Genomic DNA, 13,369 nt, shown 5'->3' with positions numbered 1-13,369 from the left:
GTGATGTTTTGGGGCTGTCGCTGGGAAACACAAGACTTTCAACTCCAAAGATTTTCTATAGGGTTGAGAGCTGGAGGCTGGCTAGGCCACTCCAGGACCTTGAAATGCTTCTTACGAAGCCACTCCTTCGTTGCCTGTCATGCAGAAAGACCCAGCCACATTTCGTCTTCAATGCCCTTGCTTATGGAAGATGGTTTTCATACAAAATCTCACGATACACGGCCCCATTCATTCTTTCCTTTACACGGCTGTCGTCTTGGTCCCTTTGCAGAAAAAAACAGCCCCAAAGCATGATGTTTCCACCCCCATACTTCACAGTAGGTATGGTGTTCTTTGGATGCAACTCAGCATTCTTTCTCCTCCAAACGTTCTATTTTAGTTTCATCTGACCAAATCCTCTTCTGGATCATCCAAATGCTCTCTAGCAAACTTCAGACGGGCCTGGACATGTACTGGCTTAAGCAGGGGGACACGTCTGGCACTGAAGGATTTGAGTCCCTGGCGACGTAGTGTGTTACTGATGGTAGCCTTTGTTACTTTGGTCCCAGCTAGCTGCAGGTCATTCACGAGGTGCCCCGTGTGGTTCTGGGATTTTTGCTCACCGTTCTTGTGATCATTTTGACCCCACGGGGTGAGATCTTGCATGGAGCCCCAGATCAAGGGAGATTATCAGTGGTCTTGTATGTCTTCCATTTTCTAATAATTGCTCCCACAGTTGATTTCTTCACACCAAGCTGCTTCCCTATTGCAGATTCAGTCTTCCCAGCCTGGTGCAGGTCTACAATTTTGTTTCTAGTGTCCTTTTGACAGCTCTTTGGTCTTGGCCATAGTGGAGTTTGGAGTGTGACTGTTTGAGGTTGTGGACAAGTGTCTTTTATACTGATAACGAGTTCAAACAGGTGCCTTTAATAATAAGAGGAGGATAGAGGAGCCTCTTAAAGAAGAAGTTGTTATAGCTCTGTGAGAGCCAGAAATTTTGCTTGTTTGTAGGTGACCAAATACTTATTTTCAATCATAATTTAACAATTACAACCGGACCCCGCCAAGACCCAAGCCATCACCGACTGGCCTATCCCCACAACCCGGAAAGAACTGCAACACTTCCCTTGGATTTGCCAACTTCTATTGCCGATTTATCCGCAAGTACAGCATGGTCGCAATCCCCCTCACTAGCCTCATGTCCACCAGCTCCCCCTTTCAGTGGACCCCGGCAGCCTCCCAAGCATTCAGTAAACTCAAATCCCTGTTCGCCAATGCGCCACCCTGACCCCTCCCTCCAGTTCGTAGTGGAGGTTGACTCCTCGGACTCCGGAGCTGGAGCTGTCCTCTCGCAGCGGGACCCCACGACTCAGAAACTACACGCCTGTGCTTTTTTTTCCCGTCGCCTATGCCCTGCGGAGAGGAATTTTGACGTTGGCAACCGCGAGCTGCTGGCCATAATATGGGCCCTGGAGGAATGGAGGCACTTGGCTGGAAGGGACTGAACAGCCATTTCTCATTTGGACCGACCACAAAAACCTTGCTTACCTCCGTTCCACTAAACGTCTCAACCCCCGACAAGCTCGCTGGGCACTATTCCTGAGCAGGTTCAATTTCAGTCTCTCCTTACGTCCCGTTCCCGTTCAATTTCAGTCTCTCCTTACGTCCCGGTTCCCGCAACACCAAGGCAGATGCCCTATCCTGTATTCACTCACCACCCTCCAGCTCAGCAGAACCCGAACCCATTCTTCCTTCCTCCTGTTTCATTGGAGCTGCGATGTGGAAGATCGAGCAGGTGGTCAAGGAGGCTCAAAAGAATCAACCTGATCCCAAGACCGGGCCTCCAAACTGCCTGCATGTACCGAATTCCGCACGTTCTGAAGTCCTACAGTGGGCCCACAACTCTAAACTCACTTGTCACCCTGGCATCACCCATACTACTCAGTTCATCCATCAGCACTTCTGGTGGGCCAGCCTCATCAAAGACACCCGTGAATTCATCCAAGCCTGCTCCGTCTGCGCCCGAGGGAAGTTGTCACACCTGCCCCCAGCTGGTCTGTTGCGCCCCTTGCCGATTCCAAGCCACCCTTGGTCTCACATCGCCATGGACTTCATTACAGACGGAGCGGGCCAATCAATCCCTGGAATCAGCTCTCCGCTGTGTGGCCGCATGCAACCCCTCCTCATGGAGCACATTCCGCCCGTGGATTGAATGTGCTCACAACTCCTTCACCAGCTCCGCTACCGGTATGTCCCCGTTCATGGCTTGCTACGGTTTCCAACACCCACTATTCAAAGTACAAGAGCAGGCAGTGGAAGTTCCAACCGTACAGGATCATCTCCAGAAAGTTCAGGTGGTGTGGGAGGACGTCCGAGCGGCGTTGACCCAGTCCGCGGCACATAACAAGCAGCTCGCGGACGGTCATTGCTCCCGTACACCCGAATACAAGGTGGGTCAGACCATCCGGCCTTCATGATGTCACAGATCCTCGACATGAGGCCTAGGGGGGAGGGGATTCCAGTACCTGGTCGACTGGGAAGGGTATGGATTTCCCGGAAGCTCATCCTTGATCCCTCTCTTCTGGATGACTTCTATGCGGGTCACCTGGGGAAGCCTGGCAGGACACCGGGAGGTGTCCGTTGAGAGGGGGGTACTGCCCTGCAGTACCGTTTTTGCAGCCTGGATGGCGCTTTACACCCTCTCTCCCCTGCCCTCTCTCTTTCAGCACACCTGTCTCAATCAGCCTTCGTCACCACCTACATATAAGCCTGCCTGTTCCCGGAAATCCTCGCCAAAGTATTGCAGCTTATTCCAGCGGTACCATGGCCCACTTAGCTCACGTAAGCCACACTGTACCTTGTTTGCCTTTTTGACTCCTGTGTCTCTCCTCGTTGCCAGTATTCCCCCGTGTTCCTGATCCATGTCATTCCTGCCACCAAGCCAGCCTGTCCTCTCCACTACCTGCCAACGCACGCAGGACCACCTCCATTACTTTCCTAAATAAACTGTTCATCACAATCTATCTGCCTCTGCCTGCTCTTGGGTCCAGGTACTCTCTCCAAACGTGACAAATTGTTCTTAAAAAGCTGCGATTGGCTGGCGTCCGGTGCAGGGTGTACCCCGCCTTCCGCCCGCAGATAGCTGGCATCGGCTCCTGGACCCCGCAACCCTAGTGAGGAGAAGCGGTAAAGAAAATGGATGGATGGATGTTCTTAAAAAGGATGTACTTGAATTATTATGCTCTAATATAACTATATCAGTGGCATGAAAAAAAAACAAAACATCAACGATACTTCGTCGTGATAGTTTTTGGGGAAATATATCGTCCTAAAAAATAAAAAACAAAAAGCTGAACCTATAATATTTTGAAAGACAGACCAATGGCTAACACAAAAACACTGTACAAACAGTATACAAAATTGAGTAAGAACAATAACAATGATATAGTGGAGGATTACTGTATCTGTATTCCATGATATGTTACAGGGACTACAACAATCGAGTATTTGGATAAACTACATTTTTGCTTGGTTGAAGAGCAATTATGAATACAAAAGAGAAAATGAGATCTTTCAATTCATAACGTACGACTGACTGGTTTCCTTTTTTATTTAATTAGCAGTTTGTATTTCTTAAATTCACATTGTGCATAAAACATAAGGCATTCATTTAAAAAAAAGCTTGAACAGCCTTTGTGCATCTTCATTGAAGCAGTTAGCATTTTAGCACTGTGTGACATATTAATACATTAGGTTCATGGCTGCGCATTTATGAGCTTCGACCAGCTGACTAGGAATAAGACAAATATTCTTTTTACTACTACAAGTTTTGGAAGTGCTAAAATGAAGAAACGTCGAGAGAAAACATATTTCCCCTCATCTGACTTGACCAAAACTCTCCTCTGTTTAGGTTTATGACCCATTTTACTCTTATTGCTCTCTGGCCACAGTTGCCACGTTTTTCACCGACTTGACTCAAGGTTTTGCCAATTACAGATCATTAGATTGACCCTATGTCACACAGTGACTACACTGAGCAAAAAGCACCCTGTATGTACCGTGACGGTTGCGTTATACTCGTCACGATGTCAGTTTCACCTTCTTCTCTCGGGTCCCACGACAAGGCGTCAGGTCTGCGTTGCAACGAACGGGCGCTCGACTTGCATTTCACTGTGAAATGCTCCCACGCTTTCACCATTTTCTTTGTTTCTCTTCTCAATTTGTCATATCTTGCAACCGCTGTCTTCCCGCCCCTCACCCAAATAGCTTCACTTTTGTTCCCACGCATCGTTGACGAAAATGACAAAATATAGTCTATCCTCTTTTATTATATTATCCCATAGTTTTCCATGGTTTTATTACTTCAATAGTCCTTCGTTCTTGTGTGGCCTTTTCAAAAGTACTTAGTAGCTTAATTGTTTAATGTAACGTGGCAACTAGGACAGCATGCGACAGCAACGACGTAAATAACCTGGTTCTGTCTTCGCAACAGTCTCCGCGGCAAAACTAGTGAACAGTGTAAAAAAAAAAAAAAAAAAAAAAAACTAAATAAAATGATTGACCTATGAAAGGTTTTCTGACAATGTCTAATCTGGTATTATTGTTCTTGAATGTCTCTTGATTGTACAGTGTGATTCTGTACGTGTACATGCTCTACAAAAAAGAGCAATAGGATTAAATCGATTGAAACCAGACTTTTAAAATCCATTTAAAACCCTTAAAATCGATGTTAAGAAAAATGTTTAAATAAAAAAAAAAAAATCAAAGTTGGACCAACGCACCAACTATTTGATTGTAAATTAAATTCCTTTTTGCATGTACATGCATACTTGCATGTTTAGTCTAATAAGTGACTATGATAGGTGACAGCTGCTACCTTTTCCTATCGGGGAGTGACGCTGCTCTTCACATGATACCAGCAAAGATTTAACAGAATGTTATTGTATTCAACCTTTTCTCGAAGAGCTTCCCGTGAGCAAAGCTTGGTACCTCACCCTTTACGTTAGGCTTGTGGTTAACGATCTATAATAGAAGCAAACCATTAGAACTTTGACCGTCCAACCGACCAGTGCTGCAATGTTTGAATAAATACACACTATCAGTCAACTACCAAACCGGAGTAACGTCAACTATTGCGGTAGTGGGCAAATTACCCGAATCCCAGTCAAGCTAAGTCTCTGTGTGACTTGCTGATGGGGTATTTTCGTGTGATAAGAATGCGAATTCAATACTATGCTGTTTCACAACCCCAGTGAAAATTGTTTTAATTACAGTTTTAACAGAAAAATGGCTGATATCATCAGCAGCTTTAGTAGTGCTGTCTCGTGTTTCACCACAGTATACTGTATAAATACACTGACTTTCTGAGACATAAATAGCTTTATACGAGTTAATATGTAACAGTCCTGCATAGGAAATGATTGAAAATGTACCTGTATATCACTGAATAATGTAAAACTTTAGATAGACGTTGTGGAGGAAATTCCCAGGCACACCTGCAGGGTGGCTATAGTGCAGCAGCCTTAACACGTCACCATTTGTCTCATTAAATGTATTTCCAAAGGTGCTATTGACATGAACATTTTACCAGATGTTGCGAACAACCCAAGTAATCCATAAATGCAAAGAAAGTAGAACAAATGACCTCGGAAATTAAGTTGTGTGTAATAATGTGAAATGACCCAGGGAAAAAGTATTGGACACGCCAAGTGGTATTTATTTAATGTTTTGTACAAAAGCCTTTGATCGCAATGACAGCTTCAAGACGCCGCCCGTATGGAGGAACACGTCGCATGCATTGCTCTGGTGTGACTTTGGCCCATTCCTCCACACAAGCAGTCTTCAGTTCTCGAAGGTTCCGTGGGCTTCTTTTATGGACCTTGAGTTTCAGTTCTTTCCATAGATTTTCGATTGGATTCAAGTCAGGTGATTGGCTGGTCCATTCTAACAGCTTTATTTATTTATTTATTTATTTTTAAACCAATTGAGAGTTTCCCTGGCAGTATGTTTCGGATCATTATCCCGCTGAAATGTCCACCCTCGTTTCATTTTCATCATTCTCGTAGATGGCAGCAGATTTTTCTCAAGAATATCTCGGTACATTTGCCCATTCGTCCTTTCTTTCAATAATGTGAAGTTTACCAGTAGCATTTGCTGAAAAGCAGCCCCACACCATCATGTTCTCACCTCCTATCTTCACTGTGGGTATGGTGTTTTTAGGGTGACGTGCAGTGCCGTTTCTCCTCCAAACGTGGTGTGCATTACGGCATCCAAAGAGTTCAATTTTGCTCTCATCAGACCAGACTATATTCTCCCGGTATTTACCTGGCTTGTCCGAATGTTGTTCAGCAAACTTTAAACGAGCTTTGACATGTTTTCTTTTTTCAGCAATGGGGTCTTGCTTACTGGCCATGGCGGCGGACTGCATTGCTCATTGTTTTCCTAATTCCAGGTCTTTTTTAAGCTCTCCACAGGGGGCCCTTGGCTCTTGGACAACTCTTCTGATTAATCTTTACAGTCCTCTTTCAGAAATCTTGCGAGGAGCACGTGATCGAGGCAAATTTATGGTGGTATGATTGGCTTTCCACTTACGTATTATGGACCCAACCGTGCTCACTGGAACATTCCTAAGCCTAGATATGCGGACTAAGTCAATAATTGGAAAATTTTGTTTGCAAACAGTATTGTTCAAGAACTGTACCATTCGTGAACTGAGGTTCCATTGTAGAAAGTAACTCCTCTTGACAAACTTGAAGGAAAAGTCTTTAGAGCCCCAAAACCTTACAGAATCCAACATCAACACACACTGCTGTTCTAGATCAGCACTCACCTGGATGCCCTATTTGAGTTGTAATCTGGTTGGTCAGGACCACCTGAGGAGAGAAAACATACAATTCTAATCTTTTCAGTATTGGTAAGCTTAGGTTTATACTTGAATGTATATGGCTGAAAAGGTCATTTGCAAAGTTATCCCAATTCATTTATATTAGCATTACCCTGACAACTAAAAATATAAACACTTAATAGACAAAAGAACGGGTACACACGGCCATAACAGGAACTGAAAAGGGGAAAGTGTGCAGTTGGTCACCCTTTGCAGCAAGAAGGCTTTGGTGTTTTGTGGACTCTGTCACCCGTGGTGGACAAGCGGTCTGGCTCAATCTCTGTTCATCATCTAAAAGTTGTTTAACTGAGATGAGACAAGGGTTCTGTGGTGCACAGTGTGACCTCTTCCACACCAAACTCATTCAAACCTTTATAAACCTGACTCATACTTTGCATAGGGGCGGCCCCTCCCAATACCTTTTAGAGACTGAGGTTTACATGCACATTTAGACTGGGAACTACATGAATTTGGCAAATTGATTGAGGTGGAAACAAAAATTCTACTGTACACACACTACCAGTTTCTCATTCAAAAGCCTGAGAAAGTGTCTCCAAACATTTGACTGGTTGTATAGATCTAAGTCTGAAAATGTTCCTCATTGTTCTTCTGCAGTTGCTTCCGGTTTCCCAGCAGACTCATCAACTCACCCATCCGCATGCCTACCAAAGAGTTGCGGTTGACATTTGTGAGAGAATATTTGATTGTTTTGTCTTTGTATTCCAGCTTGTAATTAGTTTGCCTCCTCTCTTTAAGGCAGAGGTATCCAAACTACGGCCCGCAGGTCCATTTTTTGTGATCCGTGGCATTCACTAAAAAGAAAATTTGACACGGCCTGCAACACTAGTAAAAAAGGTTTGGGGAGCAGTGTGAAAAATGCGGGTGTCGAAAAAATAAGGTGGGGGTTGCGACACCCACATCTCCTCTGGGTGCGACGCCCCTTATGACAACAACTACTATTACAACTAATACTAATAAATCAGTTTTATACCCAGTTTTTCCACGTGCTAATAAATTATATCCAACTAAGATATTACAAAAATGCATCTCCATAATGCCCTGTAGAATACAGTAATATTAATTCGTATAATATATATACAGCAGCTAAAATAAGTATTTAAAACGTCACCATTTTTCTCATTAAATATATTTCCAAAGGTAATATTGACATGAAAATTTCACCATAACACGCCAATTGGTAATTATTGAATACTTTGTACAAAAGCCTTTGTTTGCAATGACAGCTTCAAGACGCCTCCCATATGGAGGAACACGTCGCTCCGTTATCTTAGTTTACGCTTCATAATGCGCCACACATTTTCAATGGGAGACAGGTCTCGACTGCAGGCAGGCCAGGTTAGTACCCGCATTCTTTTACTACGAACCCACGCTGTTGTAATACGTGCAGAATGTGGTTTGCCATTGTCTTTCTGAAATAAGCAGGGGCGTCCATGAAAAAGACGTTGCTTGGATGGCAGCCTATGGTTCTCCAAAACCCGTATGTACCTTTCAGCATGAATGGTGCCTTCACAGATGTGTAAGTTACCCATGCCATTGGCACTAACACAGCCCCATACCATCACAGATGCTGGCTTTTGAACTCTGCGTCCATAACAGTCCGGAGGGTTCTTTTCCTCTTTGGCCCGGAAGACACGACGTCCACAATTTCCCAAAACGATTTGAAATGTGGACTCGTCGGACCACAGAACCCTTTTCCACTTTTCATCAGTCCATCTTCGTTGAGCTCGGGCCCAGAGAAGCCGCCGGCGTTTCTGGGTGTTGCTGATAAATGGCTTTTGCTTTGCATCGTAGAGTTTCGGATGTAGTGGCGAAGTGTATTTACGGACATTGTTTTTCTGAAGTGTTCCTGAGCCCATGTGGTGATATCCTTTACACATTGATGTCAGTTTTGGATGCAGTGACGCCGAAGGGATCGAAGGTCACGGGCATTCAATGTTGGTTTTCGGCCTTGCTGCTTCCATGCAGTCCTTTCTCCAGATTCTCTGAACCTTTGGATGATATTATGGACCGTAGATGATTAAATCCCAAAATTCCTTGCAACGTTGAGGAACATTGTCCTTAAACTGTTGGACTATTTTCTTACGCGCTTGTTCACAAAGAGGTGAACCTCGCCCCATCTTTGCATTCAGGGAAGCTCCTTTTCTACCCAATCATGGCACCCACCTGTTCCCAATGAGCCTGTTCACCTGTGGGATGTTCCAAACAGGTGTTTGATGAGCTTTCCTCATCTTTCTCCGTCCTCTTTGCCACCTCTCCCAGCTTTTTTGGAACGTGTTGCAGCCATCAAATTCTAAGTTCATGATTTTTTGCTAAAAAGAATAAAGTTGATCAGTTTGAACATGAAATATCTTGTCTTTGTAGTGTATTCAATTAAATCTAGGTTGAACATGATTTGCAAATCATTGTATTCTGTTTTTATTTATGTTTAACACAACGTCCCAACTTCATTGGAATTGGGGTTGAAGTCGCATGCATTGCTCTGGTGTGACTTTGGCCCATTCCTCCACACAAGCAGTCTTCAAATCTTGAAGGTTCCGTGGGCTTCTTTTATGGACCTTGAATTTCAGTTCTTTCCATAGATTTTTGATTGGATTCAAGTCAGGTGATTGGCTGGGCCATTCTAGCTGCTTTGCCTTGGCATACTGCCACTTGGTTTTGGATCATTATCCTGCTGAAATGTCCACCCTCGTTTCATTTTCATCATCCTCGTAGATGGCAGCAGATATTTGTCAAGAATGTCTTGCTACATTTGCCCAGTCATCTTTCCTTCAATAATGTGAAGTTTACCAGTAAGATTTGCTGAAAAGCAGGCCCACGCCATCGTGTTCCCACCTCCGAACTTCACTGTCGGTGTGGTGTTTTGAGGATGACGTGCAGTGCCATTTCTCCTCCAATCGTGGTGTGCATTATGGCATCCAAAGAGTTCAAATCTGCTCTCATCTGACTAGACTATATTCACCCAGTATTTAACTGGCTTGTCCAAATGTTCTTCAGCAAACTTTAAACAAGCTTTGACATGTTTTTTTTTCTTCAGTAATGGCATCTTGCTTGGTGACCATGCATATACTGGCCATGGCGGCGGAGTCCATTACTCATTGTTTTCCTTGTGACAACAGTACCTGCTAATTCCAGGTCTTTTTAAAGCTCCCCACAGGTGGTCCTTGGCTCTTGGACAACTCTTCTGATTATTCTTTGCACTCCTCTGTCAGAAATCTTACGAGGAGCACCTGATCGAGCCAAGTTTATGGTGGTATGATTGGCTTTCCACTTACGTATTATAGCCCCAACCGTGCCCACTGGAACATTCAGAAGCTTTGATATGCGCCTGTAACCAAGGCCATCGTTATGTTTTGCAACAATTACTTTGGGATGATCTTGAGGCAGCTCTCTGCTCTTCCCCATCATGCGATGTGTCTTGACTCACACCTTGGCAATGAGACCTTTTTGTAGGCCATCCATTAGGACTGAACCAACTGATATTCATTTGCGCTGACAAGGGGCTGGATTGCGGTTTAATGATTGATAGATTTTAGGTGTTGTCTTGGCTTTCCATGCCTTTTTGCACCTCCCTTTCTTCATGTGTTCAATACTTTTTTCCCTGTGTCATTTCGCATTATAACACACAACTTAATTTCTGATCTTATTGGTTCTACTTTCTTGGAATGTATGGATTATTTGGGTTGTTCCCAACACCTGGTGAAATTTTCATGTCAATCGCACCTTTGGAAATATGTTTCAGGAGAAAAATGGTGACGTGTTATACACTTATTTCAACCGCTCCATCCATCCATTCAGATAAACTGTTGAGTTTTGTTTGAAGGGGAAATATTCTGGAAAATGTACTCCATTTTGATTGTAAACAAATAATTAGTATAATACAATTCCGCACATCAAGTTTCTCCGCGCGACTTGGCAGCTAAGCAGAAATGCATAATGCTTATTTTAGAGCGCTGCAGTGTGTGATGAAAGAATGTGATGGATTACCGACATGCATTGTTTGAAAGTAAAGAAAAATATCTCCCTGCTACCATCCCAGAGATGTGCATGTTCTACTTACAGGGATGTTGAATTGATGGGCCAAATATTTGAGGGTGCTGGCCTGTTGTCCCAGCAGGTTGCTACGGTGTATCAGGTTGCCAGGCAACGTTGTGTCAAATTCCTTTCGAACCACTGAAGCAATTGAGTCGAGGATAATCAGGCCAGCTCTGGTCGAGATGAGAATCTCCTCCAATTTCCCCAGTCTGACAGTTAAAATGGAGATGCATTTAGAAACTGCAGGCGGTGGAAAAGAAAATGCAACTCACAGTTGTGGTGATATTGTTATTGGCAGTACCTTATCCATCAGGACATCAGGTGAACGGTTTGAGCTCTGACAAAAAAAAATTAAAATGGCAACTAGTTGCTGGACAGATGGAAGTTTGTTTCACGACTATTGTCGAGGTTCCATGCAGGAGTTTTTTTTTTTTTTTTTTTTCTTTCCTCCTGCAAATGTGTCGGAATTTCAAACGGGTAAATATTGTTTTTTTTTTTTGGAACCAGAGAATAGAGTGAATGCATTTCAACCATGCCTTAAATTACCCAGGGACTCCAGGGTGCCACAGGTGTCCCAAATCAAAATCGCTACCATGGTTGACTTTACCTCTATTTGCGTCTTTTTTTTTAAAGTATGTCACATACTGTAGCATTCGCAGAGGTTGAAAAAAAACATAAGGAGTAGATGTTGGTTTTCAAATGTCAGTAAAGTAAAAGTAAAAAGTCACCAGAAAAATAAATACGTACATTACAGATACCAGCACGGTACAGGACTGGTTAGCACATCTGCCTCACAGTTCTGAGGGCCTGTGTTCAAATCCGGCCTTGCCTGTGTGGAGTTTGCATGTTCTCCCCGTGCCGGCGTGGGTTTTCCCCGGGTATTCTGGTTTCATCCCACATCCCAAACGCATGCTTTGTCGGTTAACTGAACACTCTAAATTGCCTGAAGGTGTGAATGTGAGTGTGGATGGTTGGTCGTTTATATGTGTCCTGCGATTGGCTGGTGACCAGTTCAGGCTGTACCCCGCCCCTTGCCCCGAGTCAGCTGGGATAGGCTCCAGCACGCCCATGACCCTAGTGAGGATAAGCGCTTCAGAAAATGGATGAATGAATTCCAGATTCGGGAAAAATCGATCTAAGTAGGTCAATGAGATGTCTGTTAAATGCGACAATGACCATTTCATTTTCAGATTTCAGAACCCTTATGATGACGACAAACGGACTCGGTTTTCCCTTGCCCGGCCGAAATGTGTTTCCGCCGCAGGGTGTCCGGGCTCTCCCTTAGCGATGGATTGAGGTGCTCGGTCATCTGATTAGGATGTCTCCCGGACGCTTCCCTGGCGAAGCGTTCCGGGCACGTCCCCGGGTACGACCCAGGACACGCTGGAGAGACTACGTCTTTCGGCTGGCCCGGGAACGCCTCGGGATCCCCCCGGAAGAGTTGGATGAAGTGGCTGGGGAGAGGGAAGTCTGGGCGTCCCTGCTAATGCTGCTACGACCCGACCTCGGATAAGCGCTAGAAAATGGATGGATGGATTTTCAAATTTCAAGACAATCTTCAACTACCATTTAATAGGGCCACCAGTTAAAGTTGATTAACTTAGCTGTATACTAAACTTTGGTTTTACTTGAATACTATCAAACAGGATAACTATATTTGTATTTGAGGATATGATTTCAGAAAGACGAAGAACAATAAATTCCATCCATCCATCCATCCATTTTCTTTACCGCTTCTCCTCACCAGGGTCGCGGGCGTGCTGGAACCTATCCCAGCTATCTTCGGGCAAGAGGCGGGGTACGCCAGCCAATCGCAGGGCGCATAGAAACAAACAACCATTCACACCTACGGGCAATTTAGAGTCTTCAGTGAACCTAGCACGCATGTTTTTGGGATGTGGGAGGAAACCGGAGTGCCCGGAGAAAAGCCACGCAGGCACGGGGAGAACATGCAAACTCCACAAAGGCATCTCTCAACAACTTGTTGATCAGAATGGTAACACCGCTTCATCAATTTGAGACAGGAAAGGCCCTGCTTGAGATATTAAAATTGTGAGAATAAGAAAAACAATTATTCAATGGCATTTTAATCTGAAGAAATGATCTGTCACCTCGGTAGGCTACCAACCAGATTACGTTCACGTGCTCTTGCTTGATGTATTTTGTTTAGCGACTTTCTCTTTCAACTTTCATTCATGATTGTTTTTGTTTTGCCCTACAAATACTCTGCACTATAGCTGTGATTCTCTAATTCTATTTACATAAATGACAATATCCATGATGATTTTGTGGATCAAAATCTAAATCATTCTGGTATGCTGTACCTGCAGAGGACATCCTGGCAGGTCATTTCCCTGAAGATATGGACCCTACCTGCCATTTGCAGGACTTTCTCCTGAGAGCGGAAGTAGTCTGGGAACCTGTTCTGTGCAATCTCCACCAGCCTGGTACAAC

General features: G+C 44.2%; 1 protein-coding gene across 4 annotated transcripts in view; it reads right to left on the bottom strand.

The window, feature by feature from the left end:
* Positions 1-13,369, bottom strand: part of rad51b (RAD51 paralog B) — a 28,440-nt gene that overhangs the window by 9,363 nt on the left and 5,708 nt on the right. For 3 of the 4 annotated variants that reach the window (XM_061703953.1, XM_061703957.1, XM_061703954.1), the window contains exons 5-7: positions 13,240-13,359; positions 10,941-11,124; positions 6,809-6,851 (exon numbers count right to left, since the gene is read on the bottom strand). In XM_061703953.1, coding sequence (XP_061559937.1) covers positions 6,809-6,851; positions 10,941-11,124; positions 13,240-13,359 — 347 coding nt within the window. Of the gene's footprint in view, positions 1-2,556; positions 3,150-6,808; positions 6,852-10,940; positions 11,125-13,239; positions 13,360-13,369 lie in introns of those variants that run through there. The other variant, XM_061703955.1, reaches the window with a different exon arrangement.

The sequence above is a fragment of the Phycodurus eques genome, chromosome 18 (assembly GCF_024500275.1).
Source record: "Phycodurus eques isolate BA_2022a chromosome 18, UOR_Pequ_1.1, whole genome shotgun sequence".
Taxonomy (NCBI): domain Eukaryota; kingdom Metazoa; phylum Chordata; class Actinopteri; order Syngnathiformes; family Syngnathidae; genus Phycodurus; species Phycodurus eques.
This window is presented reverse-complemented; position numbering and strand designations above follow the sequence as displayed.